The 16308-nt window shown below is 37.1% G+C and overlaps 1 protein-coding gene across 1 annotated transcript; it reads left to right on the forward strand.

The window, feature by feature from the left end:
• The first annotated feature begins 19 nt into the window (after positions 1–19).
• On the forward strand, positions 20–9684 carry LOC113664486 (protein O-glucosyltransferase 1). Its single transcript, XM_027180087.2, has 11 exons — positions 20–270; positions 1101–1332; positions 3581–3668; positions 3943–3987; positions 4523–4644; positions 5966–6025; positions 6792–6891; positions 7009–7067; positions 8036–8203; positions 8735–8791; positions 9260–9684. Exons 1-11 carry the CDS (start codon positions 123–125, stop codon positions 9393–9395), a joined length of 1215 nt encoding a protein of 404 aa, XP_027035888.2. The 5' UTR covers positions 20–122; the 3' UTR covers positions 9396–9684.
• Positions 9685–16308: the final 6624 nt, after the last annotated feature.

Raw genomic sequence — 16308 nt, forward strand, 5'->3', positions numbered from 1 at the left:
AGTTTTGCTCGGAAGCTTCTCGGCTTATTTTCGACAATGTAAAGTTTATCAGCGGTAATAGAGTACATGTTCATCATATAATTTGTGGGGAGTTTTTCACAAATAAAATTTCAGCGCACGCTATGGTTCCTCGCGTGCTAGTTTCAATTCTGCTTCTTGTAAATATTTACAACGCTGTTTTTGGGTCCAATTTGCAAGGTGATTGCTCGAAAGATGGTTCCTGTGATGGAGATGAGGAAAAACGAAGCAAAGCTAAGTACACAATGAAAGGTATTGCTGAGCCGAAATCGATCGTCAACAACTTTTGTTTGTTTATCATTTTGTGACTCGCTTGAACATGTGGTTTTATGCTTTGGTCAGTGAAGTTTAAAAAATAATTCTTATTTCAGAATATCGTAGAAATTAAAATTCCTGATAACTCGGCAAATCTCAAGAGTATCAAATGTCTGGTAAAGAATGTCAAGCGATTCCAAATACTTATTTGGTTTTTCAGCGGACAAATTCTCCGAGTTTGTGCATACTGTAATATCACTCGGTTGTCGAAAACTTGGAAATTCTACGCTTCTGATCAGACTGCCGAACACGGTCTCAAATGGACTTAATTGATTAATTTTTGGAATCGCTTGACTTTTCTTAACAAACATCTAATACTCTCGAGAAGTATGAAAGTGCCTTTAGGTTGAAGTTGCATGAAAATTTTTGACTGCCGGGCATTTAGTCTATTTGAGACCGTGTCCGGCTGCCGGGCATTTAATTACAGCCTTTAAAACTGATGTGGGTACTCATAACGGTACAAATTTGAAACTGTGTGCCTCTTTTATTGGTATACTTTGTGATAATTGAAACACAAAGACCAGGAATGGTAAGAAAAGAGAAAATTAAAATTTGGGGAAGTCCAACCATTTGGACCATTAGATCAACATCCTTTAAGTTCTCAAAATTAAACCATGATCCAATTTTAGTATTTCCCTTGTACTTTTCTCTTTTGTGATAATTCATGCTATAATGTTTTATTCACATGTGTGTCAAGCAAAATGTTAATAAATAAATAAATTAACAAAATGATGATACACACCAAAATTATCTTTTTTTATTTAAAGAATCATGGAAAAGATATCTCCAGGAAATACAACAAGCTACCGCTAAATACCAAGATTGCTCAAACAAAAAATGTGGTTGCTATAGTGATGTGATTGATGATGATTTAAGAATTTGGAAAGACAGAGGAGGAATCACAAAGAAAGACTTTGATAATTCAGCTGATCGTGGTGTACACTATCAGATTATTGATCATAAACTCTACAGAGAAGAAAAGTGTATGTTTACATTCAGGTGAGCTAAATTCTGTAACACTTTAACTCCTAATATCTTAATCCTAACTCTGTCTATCTTGCCTCTTGACATTTGCCTCTAACTTGGTAGAGAGAATTTGGCACTAGATCAATGGGAAATAATAGTCTCCTGCTGAGTCTGTTTTCTATTTTCATTACCTGTCTGTGGGATAAAGCAAGTTGCAAACATCAAAGTTTCAAGTGGTCCTCAGCCCTGTTGAAAATCTTTGAAGGATCTTAGAGAATCCAACAAGATCTTCATGAGGACCTTTGAGGATCCTCTTGAGGATCTTCATGACAATGTTCAAAATTCTTGTTAAGATCTTCAAGGATCTTTCATTTTCTTGCCAAGATCTTTATGGATCTTTCATTTTCCTGTCAAGAACCTTGAAGATCTTGTTCAGATCTTCAAAGATCTTGACAAGAACTCTGAAGATCCTTTAAAGATCTTTGAAAATTCTTTGAGGATCTTCCAAATTCTTGTTCAGATCTCACCAAGATCTTCAAGGATCTTTCACTTTCCTACCAAGATCCTGAACAATCTTGTTGTCAATCTTCAGGGATCTTGTTGAAAAATTTGAAGATCCTTAAAGATCTTGGCAAGAAGACTGAAGATCTTGGAAAGAAAATAAAAGGTCCTTGAGGATCTTGGCAAGAAAAAGAAAGATCCTTAAAGATTTTGAAAGGCAAATTAAAGATCTTGGCATGAAATTTGAAGATGCTTAAAGATCTTGGCATGATCCTTGCAGATCTTGGCAATAAAATTGAAGATTGTTGAAGATCTTGGCAAGAATGTTATAGATCCTTCAAAATTTTGGCAAGAAAATAAGCAGATACTCAATGAGAAGTTTATGGGGTGAAGCATGAACTTAACTACCATAAATGTTAACTATTAAAGAATGGATGTAGGTGACAGGTGACAATAGGTTTTAATGGCCAAAAGAAAATACCTCATAGTAAATTTAAAAAAAAAAAAAACTGAACCAAATATTAAAAAAATGAAGATAAATTTTTTTTTATTGTTAAGTGAGAATTACTCATCCTCTTTAAGTAGGACTACTTATGCCAGAAGAAAAAAATTTCTGATCAGATTTTAGGGTTAGATTTTCATTTTCTGAAAAATATAGCTACAGAGAAGCTCAAAGATAAGAGGACCAAAATATATACATTAAACTCATCTAGAACTAGTCTATGACCAGACTTAGACTAGTCTTAAGGTGGAGTAAACATAAAAAAAAACCACTTTTTTCAAACAAGAGTACCTCAGTTGCAAGGATGGGATGTGAGTTCATTGAACTTGCATCCCATCCTAGAGGAGTAGTACTGTTGAACCTCGATTTTACGCGCCAATTATCCGGATTTCTCAATAATTATTATCCGGCCTTTTTTTCTTGTCCCAATTTTGTCACGAATATTTATTAGAAAAGTGAACTAAAGGCGAGTTTGTTTCACTTTCAAAGTGCTCGCGCATGTTGTAACTAACAAAGAATTAACATTCAAATGAGGTCTGATTGGCTTAGAGTTGCATTGTTGCTAAGTGAGATTTCACACTCCATTTGTTCATATCATGTGGTATGCAAGATAAACAAGCTCTACAGCATCACACATGTTTATTCATGATCAAGGAAAAGATCATGAAGTTTGCTAACAACATAGAGACCAGTGAAGGACTAAAGCATAATTGCTGAAAGTTGCACATAATGAACAGCTTCATAAAGCCCTGATTAATTTAATTAATTGTTAATACACACACGTAGAGGTAATCACAATGGACAGTGAAGGTGTGGGCCATTTTTTTCTCAAAATGATACGTAAATGTTTTGTGTCATGATTAAATGTTACTTTCTTGATTTAATCAGTTTTTGTTCCTTGTTAATATTGATATTGTTGTGACCCTCAATTATCCGAAATATTTTGTCGAGTCCCAGCAAGTCTGGATGATCAAGGTTTGACTATGATACTCCTAGTCAGTTCATCATGCAACAGAAACCAGCATAAGCTTTGGCTGAATTGTCCTTTTGGCTCAAGTACAGACTTTTGTTATTGTCTAATCTTTGATGTAAATGCATGGCAGAGGTGAGGGGGAAAGGAAGAAGGCTAGAAGGGGGGGGTGTGGAGAAGAAAGAAGCAGCCAAGGCATAGTTACTTTGTGGAAACCAAAATTGAAAATGAAGAAAATGGAGCCCAAACCATTGAAATCATCTTCATGAAAGTACCATTTAATTGATTATATTTCTGACTATTTTAAGATGTAAAGGAGTTGAGCATTTTATCCTGGAGCATATTGACAATTTACCAGACATGGAGATGAGAGTTAATGTCAGGGACTATCCACAGGTAAGATCTGAATTAAAGTTACTCCTTCAAGCTGCCATATTTTTCTTTGAAAATTAATTTGGAGAATATTGTGTTTCATCCAGTTGTCTTTTGTTTGTGGGAAAATTTACTGAATCAATTTTGTGGGAAAAGTTTCAAGCTGGTCACTGCCAAAAAAAGGCTTGTTTGTTTCAGCTGTTTTTAATGTTGATATTTTTGTCATGAATGCAGCTCTGATTCTTTCAACTTTGAACTATTTTTTCATAAAATTATCTCCTAATTGTCACTTGATTAGGTCCCAAAGTGGTCCAGTCCTCTGCCTGTTTTCTCATTTAGTAAGGTAAGATAGAGTCTTCAAGCCACTTTAACAAATGATGCTGATTCCTTGTTTTCTCATTTACTGAAGAGTTGGAAGGAAAAAGCTCTTTATAACAGACGTTTGCAATAAGCTTCATTATTACTCATTAAAAATACATCACCTGAAAAGATCTGTGATTGCAACAATTTTTATTTGTTGCAAAAAGTTATATAACTCTGGGTCAAGTTTACCATGTGATAATTTGGTGAAACAATGTTTTTGGGTAACACCCTTTGATGTGGGAAGAAGAAGATTATTACTCATTTTAGACCAAGTGAAAGGTGGTTTTGGATGGTTCAAGTTGAATTCTTTTGGTCTACAATTTATTGTCAAAAAGGCTCTTCAATTGAGAAGTACAGATTTAACACTGGGTTAGTGCTAATCAGCCTTCAAATAACTGGGCCTGTAGTATAAGGTGGAGGGGAAGGGTTCAGGAGTCATCAGCATTATTCTAGCACACATTATGGAATGTGGTCTTTTTATTATTATTATTTTTTTAATCTTTATTTTTTTTCAGACAAGCGATGAGAATGACATCATGTACCCAGCATGGACATTTTGGGAAGGGGGGCCAGCTGTGTGGCCAATTTACCCCACAGGACTGGGGAGATGGGATCTTATGAGAGATGAAATTGACAAGTTAGTTTACATTGTAGTGTATTTTTATTTTACTTCTGTCAGTACCTTTTTTTTTTTTTTTTTTTCATTTTTTGAGTAATGGGACAAAATTTTATTCAGAGCTTTTCTTTCTTCTTAACAGAGGGTAACTGTAGAGATATTCCAAGCCACTTTGTATAGTCTAAACTTATACTTTATTCAGAAAACGAACAAACAATGACTCGCAAATGAACAAGCTGAGATTATCATGTGCTTACCGGTTCCTACACGTGATAAGACCGCAGACTTAGCGTGTAAAGAAAGTCGTGTCCGATAGCCCGGGGCTAGTGGATTTTGCGATGGGGCCAGTGGATTTTGCGATCGGGCTAGTGAATTCTGTGCTTAATTTTCCTGAAGGGCAAATGAAGATTTTTCGGAGAATTAAAATTACAGAACAACTGTAAGCAATTCCTAATAAATTCATGCGGAACGAAAGTCGCTTCGACGAAGTGAAATCCCGTGCATGATGTAAAAGCGAGATCCCGTGCATAAAATGAAAGCAGATATTGAAAAAAACTTTGGAGGTAAATGTTGCCTATGACTAATTCTTACTAATTCAGAGAAAGCTATTTCTCTAAATTTTGCTTCATAATCATTTGTGAAGAACGTAAACAAAAGGTTTTGATCCTGAACTTCAGTGAGATATGTTATGGTTTTAGCAAATATTGGTCACGTGCATTTCAATTTGGTAAATTCTAAACACTGATACCGTAGGTGTGTGTTAATTAAAATACATCGAACACATCGTATTGTCTTCACTTTTCACGAAGATCTTTCAGAAGAAAAGCTGCCAGAAATGAAACGCACATTCTTGTTCTTTCGAAACCTTAAACCTATGGTTACTTGTAACAAGGTGTACCGCAAATTTGCATAATTTTTATTTGCATAATTTGTTCACTGATGGTGACTCGGCACTTACACTTTCCATTTGCCCGAAGGGCAAGCTGTAACACTGAACTTCTTTGCACCCTGCCGCAGACCTAATGTGATTACAGTAGCAAAAGTTGGTCTTGATCTCACTTTATTCATGAATTTAAAAAAATTCACGTGTCACGTGCACTTCAAACACTTTTTCACTCTTCATGAAAGTAGAAGGGAAAATTTCGAATCTCATCTTACCTTGACTTTCTATAAAATTCAACATCACCTGCTAATTTGGACTTAATCATGCATAATTTCCAAATCTTTCGCCACCTTCTGAACTTCCTTGTGGCTCTTAGTTCTTTCACCTTAGGTTTAATTTTTTTCAGTTTTGAAGTTCCTTGACACAGTTGCTGTACTTAATGTGATTGCCTACTTTCAGAAAAGCCACTGAGTGGCCTTGGGAGAAAAAACAGGCAAAGGCATTTTTTAGAGGATCAAGGTAAGTTCGTAGGTTGCGTTACCCTGTCCAACAAATTTAAGAGATAATGAAAGGAAGAAAGAATGAAAGGGAGAGAGTGGTTGATAAAGGGTGGGAAGATGGCTGGAGGGAGAGCAGAACTAGTGGATCAATGATTGAATGGATGGATGGATGGATGTGAAATGGGAAAAGGAAAGAGGGAAAGTTTGTTTTGGAGGATCTATTGGCAACCAGTTGGAAGTAGGGAGGATGTGGAGGAGGGACAGGTTAGCCAAAGAGTAGGCAGAGGGATGAAGGGAGATGAAGACAGAGTGCCATGGGTGAAAAAATTGATATCTAGATGGAAGTAAGAGGGGGGGGGAGGGGGGGGAGCGATGGAGGCGATTGTAATTGAAAGTACAACAATCAGATGGTGCTCTGGAATCATTCTTTAAGTACGATGATTTTAAAGAGTTTCAAACACATGTACTTTTTATTATTATCCAACTGTACAAAGTAGAGTGCAAATAACGTGCGAACAGAGTACATATATCCTGCGATATTGTACGGTAATCTGGACAGTTGGTTATTTTGTACTGTAAAAAAAAACTGTTTAACCAGTCGGCTGCGCGCGCTACGCTTCTCTTTCCTCTTTGTTTTTCCTGCTTTATGAGAAACGAAAAGAAAGACTTGGAAGGAAAAGAGGCCCTGCGGGCTCGTCAATGTACGGCACAACTCATAAAATACTCAGCGATACTACACACCAAAACGTCTTATAAGATATACATATTATTTCTCTTTATTTTAGGACTTCTGCTGAGAGGGATCCTTTAGTACTTTTGTCTCGTGAGGACCCAAGTATTGTGGATGCACAGTACACTAAGAATCAGGCCTGGAAGTCTGATGCTGTAAGTTAAAAGCACGATAGATAAGCAATTTCTGACCCTGAGTTCAGAAAATGTTCCTTGTATATGAAAAATTCTTAGCCAAACTATTTTTTTTAGAAGCCTCTTTTCTTTTCTCAGGACACGTTACATGCTCCACCCGCCAAAGAGATCAAGCTCGAGGACCACTGTGAATACAAGTATTGACGTATTACTCTTGAAGATAATCCTATGTAGAATAGCCACAATACTACACACACTCTGATTGGTCAGAATTCATCGTTTATTGAACCGAAGAAGCCATTCCTATTTCATTATGAAACAGGCCGCACTTTCTATCGGTTTACCAGTGTAATCTCCCACTTGGAATGTTAGTAGAACAATCGAAAAGTGTGTAAATCACAAGGCGATGGCGAGTGATTTAGAAACTTTTACGTATTCTCCCAACGTTCCGCGTGAGTTAATTATAGATATGCATGAACTGCAGTTTCTATCGGTTTACCAGCGTAACAACCCACTTAACCTGGGATGTTGGGAGAACACTCGAAAAGTTTTTTAATCACGAACCGAGGCGCGTTCTGTACAAACTTTACGAGTGTTTCCCTACCATACCAAAATGATTATTTTGCTAATAAACAGATCGAAAGTGCGGTCTATTGCTTTTATAAAATAGACCTAAAATTTTTTGGGGTCTACCAATGGAATAAACAATAGGTTTTGACCAATCACGCCGCTAATAGTATCTAAATTACTTTACTATAATATGCTGGTTAATTATCAGAAAGTATTGTAGACAGTTCTTTCCCCCGGCTTTACAGACTCCACTCTGGAGAATCTTTCCCCGAGATATTAGCCTCTGTAGTTCCCCGTAGAAAGCTTCGGTACGAACTCTTTCGTGACACAGGTGGAAGCCAGTAGTTCCGTGTTCTTTTGCCCTGATGCTTATTACAGATTTCTCGTCCCAGAATGAGGCTTTAAATTTCTAAGACAAGCCTGGGCTTTGCAACTGACGTGTTACAAGTCCAATAGTTATATGATAAGTTGCTTTCTTCTCCTGGTCGGCCAGTGTTTAATACCCTGAGTTGTTGATCGAGAGGTCCTGGAGCGAGCTCAAAGAGCAAAAACTAATGTGCAAGCTAACCATACTTTTCGCTCTCTTGTTTTGCAGATACTTGTTCAACTTTCGTGGAGTAGCAGCTAGTTTTAGATATAAGCATCTCTTCCTTTGCAAGTCTTTAGTTTTTCACGTAGGAGACGCATGGCTTGAATTCTTCTACCGAGCGCTGAAGCCCTGGGTACACTACATACCAGTTAAAACAGATCTTAACAATGCTAGGTGAGTATTAGTCTCAGCTTTTCTACCACTTTCCAGGAGTTATTTTAGTTTCTGACTTCTACTCGTGCACATAGCTTTCCGGCGCGGCGCGCCCGAGTTTGCACTTCTCATTGTTAACCATAACTTTAGACGCACTATATGCATACCCCTCAACCAAATTCATCAAGATTAAGAACTTATTTCGTCTGAAATGTTGTCTCCGTTTTTTACGAAGTAAAGGGTTTTTGTCATAATTGGGTTCTTTTTAAATGAGTTAGAGATCACTCATTATAGTAAGAAAAGGTTTGTCCTATCCTAGAAAATGGTCTTATCAACCGAATTGATATGTAAATTGGCCCCGGGAACGAGTTTCTACCTTATCCTAAGCGAGGAACTGTTGTCCACTGCAAGAGAAACGCAGGCCATCTTTCATCACGAAACATTTCACACGAAGTAATCGCATATCATCAATTTTCTAACTTTTCACTCGGATACTAATCACCATCAAGTAGGTGAAAGAAAGCTTGATATTTTGTTTCTTCTTGTTTTAAGGGAACTTATAGAATTCGCCAAAGAAAATGATGAAGTTGCAAAAGGAATGGCTGAAAGGTGATTTTATCGCAGTAGCAATGTTTTTTATTTTTACTTATTTAGTAAGGAATGCAAGAATTGTCAGTACTCCAGGCTTTATACTCTCTTCCAGTTAGTTTATCCTTTTGTTTTGAAGCTTTGCTAGGCAAGAGAGGACATTTAATAAAGCAATTTTCAATTGAGTGTTGAATGTAATCCGGGATTGCATTGGTTTTGCTTTACTTGTTCTGTGATTGGTCCAGAAAAACCCGCATTACTATCTCAACCAATAAAACTAAAACCAATCCCAACGTGGTCACCCGCGTTTTCCCGCCCTTTAGAGTTGATTCTCATTGGTTTCTAAAGGTCTCTTTCTTCTTTCTGATTGCTTTGGTTTAGTTTTACGACACTCAATCGAAAAGTGCTCTGAATCACATGAAAGTGTCTCGATTTCACTGTTGTTTTGTTGTCAGTTTCCAAATCTCAGGAGGTTTTTTTCTTTCTCAGGGGATATCAATTTATAAAAGATCATTTACGAATGAAAGATGTGAAGTGTTACTGGAAAAAGTTGTTGAAGAATTATGCCAAACTGATGCAGTGGAAACCTGAAAGAAACTCTAGATTTCAACGAATAACACCATAGGAACAATAACGAATTTAAATAACAATCTTAGGATGTCACCTTGTCTTGAAACTCCGAAAACTGCGAACGCCAGAATTATGCATGGAAGTTTTGTGTTTCAAGGAAACCTCTTCTAGCTCGAGATTTAAATACTTTTCCAGTGTTCTCTCGATATTTAAAGTGTCTTAGTCATTTCATACACCCGTTTGCAAGCGATTGCTGAACTTTATTGTGATTGGTCAAAAAAACAATTGACGTGTTAATATATTTGTGCACGGTTTACTGAGTTTCACAATAAAAGCACATTTTAGTAACTGACGTAAAAAGCTGTTAATTCCGTATTTTATTTTTTGTTGATGTTGATTTAAGTATTTGTTGAACGCAGATTGGTAACGTCTAAGGTAACTTACCGACGAGCTCTCTGATATAAGGGACCTGGCGACAGCAACAAGGACGTGGCAAAACAAAATATTAATATGGGCAGAAAAATAGCTCAGCACGTGCGTTTTGTACATTTCTTAACCGTACTCTGCCAAACGACGACGTGAAATCGCCAAAATTTGTGTAGTCCGAGAACAGAATCCCCGACTGCAGATTTTAAACGTTTCCATTTGGAACCCAACGTTGTTAACGTACGTATTACTAAAGCTGAGATGTGGCGCCGTTAGAGACGGTAAACAAAAGCAGCCTTACTCGATCTTCGAACCTTAAGCGAGGTTTTTCTCGTCTTGACTGCATAAGGTCCCTGATATCATCTGAAGACAAGGACTAGAAAGTCGTTTCGCACACGTGACTCAGATAACATGAGTTTCCTTCATTTGTGAACACTTGGGCAGTGTGTATGAAATCTGGGTTGAGATAACCCAAGATGAATGTGAAATCTGATTTCGGATCTGTACGCTTTAAGAAAAAACTCGGTGTAATTTTCTGCAATTAGATAATTGGATGCTCTTAAAAGAATAGAGAATTATACGAAAAATTGTCTGAAAAAAGCTTTTGAAAAAATGGAACTACGAAACCTGGATTAAAGTTTAACCTTATGTTGGCGCTTATCGGCCTTCGAACAGCTAAATGGATAAGAGTCTCAATGAGGTGATGGCTTTTTACGGCTAATGGTTAAAATTTTGGCCATTTTGCGGCTAATGGTTATTATCATTCCATTGTTGTCACCACAAATATTTATACGGTTAACTTTTTTGAGACTAACGGTCAAAGTTTTGGCCGTTTTTATAATAGTATTACTCAACGAGGTAACCCAACTCGCTTGAGCAGTTTTCAGCGGGACCCTCAAGATATTCGGCGCAATTCACATTTCTAATCGGTGACCACGACATTCCCAAGCTTTATTTCACTTGAGAGCGAAATTGACATGAGATAGCCTTTAAGTATTTCATTTTCAAGAAGCGTAATTATTATTTTACTGCAAACACCCAAACAATTATCTCAAAGCTTGCCACGAAGAGTGCGAAACAAGTTTCATACATACTGCTAAAAAGGTCCATGGCTTATGACCAAGGTTCGAGATCATATCCTCAATTCCGATCAAAATTCAGGAGCAGAGAAGATTTCAATATTTATATCAACAACGGCAAAAGATGTATAAAAGTATGGTCTTCCTTCGTAAATTTTAATGAGGTTGAACTGTTTCTTGGTGAGGCAAAGTATGTGTGTGAAACTTATTAGATATTTGCACCATGTGATTTTATGAGAATATCGTGACACTAATATATAACCCCCTTATGTTAGTCTAAAATATTCATACAATACTCTCGTCGCGTGGCAAAAATTAATAGACACAAGTAACCTGCCATTTTTCCCATATCCTATTTACAGCTGTATTGGTTGCCCGATCATCGGGCAACTGCATTTCGGACGGATCTATTTTGGCCAGTTGCGTGCAAACAGAAGCGTGCTTGTAGCCTGTTAGGACTAAGTTGTCTCACACGAGATACAAAAAAAATCACACGCCAGTGAATCGTGGTGTTTTAGAAGCGTACATATTTATTTAGCAAAGCCCAAAACAGAATGGTAAATCAAAAGAATACCCAGATGTGTTGTTGGCTGTGTCTAACGTTAATGGAGGGCTAAAAAAGGCTTTTAATTTTAAACAGGTTTCCTATTGTCACAGAAATTTTAATAAAGAGATAAGATAAGATGCAGATGATTTCACAGTGTTTTTAAAACGTGTAATTTTCAGTTGGTAAAGCTAAATCTGGTATCGCGTTGCTAGTGCAGCAGCTCCTGAAACAACCGATCCACTTCGATTGTCCTGCATATTTATCAATGTTTATATAAAACAGGGCCCTTCGGTGTGATGAGAAAGAAAAACTTCCAGTTTGCGAAAAAAACTTCTTTTTTCCGCACGGTGCAGCACACATTTGAAAGAGTTGAGTTGAAAGAGATGCGTCTCTTTAGTCAGATAACTTCTGAGTTTGTGAACTAAGAAGACTGAGAAACCAAACTTACCCTTCACCGAGAGGGTGGTGCAAAACAGTAAATGTTTCGAGATTTCACCACATTACTCGTGGGCCTTCCTCGTTATTGTAAATCGAACTAGGATGTAGTCTCCTTCGCAGTTGCAGCTTGCAAAACAGACTTCATTTTTCCCTTTTTTAGTTCTGTTTTTTTGTTTGCTTTTGCGTTTTCAGGAGAAACATGAATTCAATTTGTCAACACATTTCAGTGATGAATGACGATTTTATTGTTTCCTTTTTTATGTAGATTAGGTGTAAAGCTTGTTTAGAGCCATCGAAAGAAGATTAAAAAGCATCCTTCCTGGACAATCTTTCAAAGCAAAATAAATCTTATAGATCCTAGTTTAAACTCAATTGGCGATTGCGTGCGCATTCCAACGAGGTAATGATTATTTTAAACAACACTCAAAATTCATGTCAATGGCGCTAGAGAGAGCGCCTCATATACGCATTTTGCGCTCACCCTTTGTGAAAAAGAACAATTTGCAAGGAGGCATCCCGAAAGGTTGAGTTTTATTTATAGTGATAAAAAAAAAAAACGAAAAACGAAATTAAGAACCACTCAAAAACAGGATGAAATTTACTTAACATTTAAACCGTTGGCGTGGCAAGTAGGGTCAGTTGCAAATGTAGCTTACGGGCATCGAGTTGGAGAAAGTCACCAATCTCCGTCAAAAGCAGTAGGTTGGAATTCAAAAGAGTCTCTCTTGATATTTTACGTTCTCAAAACGGTGAGCAAAATCAATCCCTCCAAGCGTTAATGGCGGATCGATTGTTTGCATTCAATAGGGAACATACATTTATCTCACGGAGACAATGTCGCTCAGTGATATTTGCTTCTGCCCAAAATCAACAGATACTTCCATAATGTTAGGAAAACGTCTGGAATTGCTTTTATCCTGACGAAATGAGTATTAGACCTTTATTTCTGACCAGTAAGCTGATTTAGAAGCTGGTCCCAGATATAGCTTAGTCATCACAGATTGATAACTTTTCTCCTTTGACCTTTAAATTTCCCCCATTTTATATTAATGGGATCAACTCGTCCACGAACAAACATTGCTCAAAGTAAATGGATCGGGGTAGCATTGGAGATATCAGGCTAACAAGTTGAGGTAAATTTTTGACTCCTCAAGACGGCAAAAACGTCCTTCGAGCGTTTAGATAACTTGTCATCAAAATATGTCATTTCCCTCATTTTTTCCAATAAATGTAAGAAAAAGGGTAGATCTTTTTATTCATTTAAATAGATGTTAAAAATCTTTGCGACAGGACTTGAGTTGAAGTCATAAGAACACCTTCGATACGCCATGTTGGCGGGCAAGTATGGGCAGACTAGGCCGGCTTTATATATATTTTGCCAAGCAAAAAACAATTGCAACTTTTTAATACCCACTTTGTGGTTAGGACCCTAAAATCATCCTTCATGCCAAATTTAAGCCAAATCGGCAAGGTTAACTAGCCGCGTTTTTTTGAAAAAGTTCGAAAGCTACATACTATTGCTCTTATTAAATATCACCACGGCGTTCTACTTCTATTTAACGACCTTCGTCAAATTGAAACCAAATTCGTACTTTTCTTAATTTTGGCCATAGCTGACCTTTGACTCTCTTCACCCGAGAGCTACTCTTGACCACTCGCCATATTACGTCCTTTGGAAAGTAAATATAAAGTTGTGCTATCCAAAGCTTAACATCATGTCATAGTTTGAATGACGGTATCATCGTCAACCATCTTTGCTTTCTTCTTGACTCAATATGCATGAATCTCGACACTCACTCACAATTATGGTTACAGAACGAATTTGACGACACGACGTCCTGCAAAAAATTCATCATAACCATTTCATCATAACTGATTTTCATCAGTCATTGAATTGTTTGAACATACGAAACTTGATATCTATAAAATAGCACTTTAATTTGTTGTAATTTTCTTTCGAGAAGTAGACAAAAAAAAGAAAACATTACTATAGATGATAATAGTAATAAAAATATAAAAAAGAAAATTTTTGTCCATGCTTCTTAAAGATCAATAAACAGGCATTAGACTCCGCGTGTGAAACCGTCTGAAAGAAAACATTTTTGAGTGAAAGATGTTTGCAGCCTTAAACGTAGCTTAACATAACCACGTTTATTAACCTAATTGGCTTTGCGCAAACATGGAGCCAGAATGTTCTATCAAACCTCAATTGCAATATTTGTACAATTTCCTTTTTTAAGAGTGTTGAAAACTCTCCTTTCTCTCTAACAAAGAAGGCAACTGCGCGAAGTTCAATGGAAACGTGGTTTTGGGTTCTCGGCTGGTTCCTTTGTATCCTCACGATAGTTGGAAATGGATTTATTGCCTTCCTTATCCGCAGTAAACGACAGCTTCGTACCAAAACGAATACATTCATCGTGCCTTTAGCAGTGGCAGATTTTTGTGGTGGGATGATTATATGTAAAATTCTTCTGTATGTTTGTGACTTTTTAATCTATTAAGTATTTTCTCAGGAACCACATTAATCTTCTGAACAAAGGGGGTAAGTTTCTAAAGAAATTGTGGTGCTGCGTCGGTGGGAGAGTAAATTAAGGATCATTATTAATCCATTAACGCTGGTACTATTTCTAACCAGCTCCACGAGAGCACCAGGCAGTCGTGCGACATGCCATCTCACCGATTTGAGTGAGACGTTGCCAGTTTAAAGGGTCTACCCCAAAACTAAAAAAGACAAACTGGTTTCTGTTTTGGTTTTTTCCGGGAGGAGATAGACCAACCTCCGCCTTTTCTTGGTTTTCACCAAGGAAATCGCTTCAAAATAGTTAAAATGTATGAAGCTCTCACTGCAATGGTATTTAACAAATTGCTCTGAGAGTTTGCATACACCTTATTTCATCCTTAGTAAATGTCGGACGCAAGTATCAGCCAATTTTATTGATGTTTTGCCAATCAACAGAGGCAAATAAATGACTGTGTTTTTAAACTTTTCGATTCACCCGAATATTAGGTCAAATATCTCCCCTTTCCAGAAAGCTACAACACTAATCTTAATTCCTCTTTATTATAATCCATCATTTCATCTCTGGAAAGTATCAAAAAAAATATTTGGGCACTACCGTATTTTGTCTTGGATGCCTTGTAAAATCTGCGACTGTGACAAGCTTCTCCCAATTACACCTGTCACGCAATTCTGGCTCCAGGCGGTCACTTGATCAAATAAACCCACATTTTATCGTCCTTTTTACAAGATGATTGATCAAGAAAGCTAAAAGATGTGAAAAACTTTCGAAATTTTCGGTAGGAATGGAAAATTTCACGTTGAAAGAGATGCATGTAGCTAGGTGAAATGTTGATTAGAAAATCGTAGCGTTTCTTTCTTCTGTCGTTTATTACTTTGGAGATTTACTAAAATCAGAAAATAGGGCTTTTTTAAGGAAAAGAACCTTCATTAGTCTAAGATTTGACTGTTTATTATCAATGTCGCACAGTTCCCAAGAAGGAAACTGTGACAGGAGAGGAGGTTTTAAAGTCATATGTCGCGTTCTTGTTCACGTACAAGTTCCCGTGTGCAACAACTTCGGCTTTTCCAGACCGTGGACGACAGGAAGCTTTGCCCCCTCACTTGAAAGGAAATATCAATAGCCTCATGAAATTCATTAACTGCGCCATGTTTCCAGAAAACAAGACTGGAAAATGTTGTTTCCTATTTCCACCATCGAGAAATTACACGCAGAAATAGTATTTGTAGCGTAACTGCGTGACGTTTCTTGAGAAGTAAAAATTGTTTACCTTTGTTTCCAAGGTAACACTTCTAGAAAGTTCTTAAACCCTCTGTTACTTTATTTGCCTGTTTTTTTGACTGCAAATATCTTCTGCATTTGCCATTATCTTCGCTGAATGTCACGGCCTTTCCTGCGTACATGTGCGAGCCAGTTGGTACGCAACACTCTTTCGTGTTTTATTACGTGGTGTCGGGTTTAGGTGTATAAGTCTGGCTCAAAATATATCTGCACGCTGCAAAAGGGCAAGCAACACGGGTTCCTATGTTTTCTCTTTTTTTTAATTTGTATTTTCATTGTCTTTCTTGCAATATTATACAGTATTGTGCAAAAGAAATGCAAACGGAATTCGGCGAATTTCGTTATTTGTTTTAACGATCTTTCGTCGAATGTTCGAGCGAAAATTCAATCAACCGTTCCAGGCCTCTTAGGCGACATTTCGTTTGAACAAAGGACGCTTTTTCATTGAATTTTCTCCGCGAAGCGAAAATTCGCGGCGGAAAGCTTAGCTTAGCGCGTTCCCTCAGATTTGAAAGTAGGCTATGAAAAGTCAATATTGACCAGAACTGAAACTCTTTCTATCACTTTTTGTTTGAAAGAACCCCTGTTATTCATAACATTATTCTTCAAGAGAATGTGCTTTCATTTGTTATTTATTGCTATTAGAACATGAAACTAGTTTCCGATAAGATTTTTGCT

This window comes from Pocillopora damicornis, chromosome 5 (genome assembly GCF_964200805.1).
Source record: "Pocillopora damicornis chromosome 5, jaPocDami1.2, whole genome shotgun sequence".
NCBI lineage: Eukaryota > Metazoa > Cnidaria > Anthozoa > Scleractinia > Pocilloporidae > Pocillopora > Pocillopora damicornis.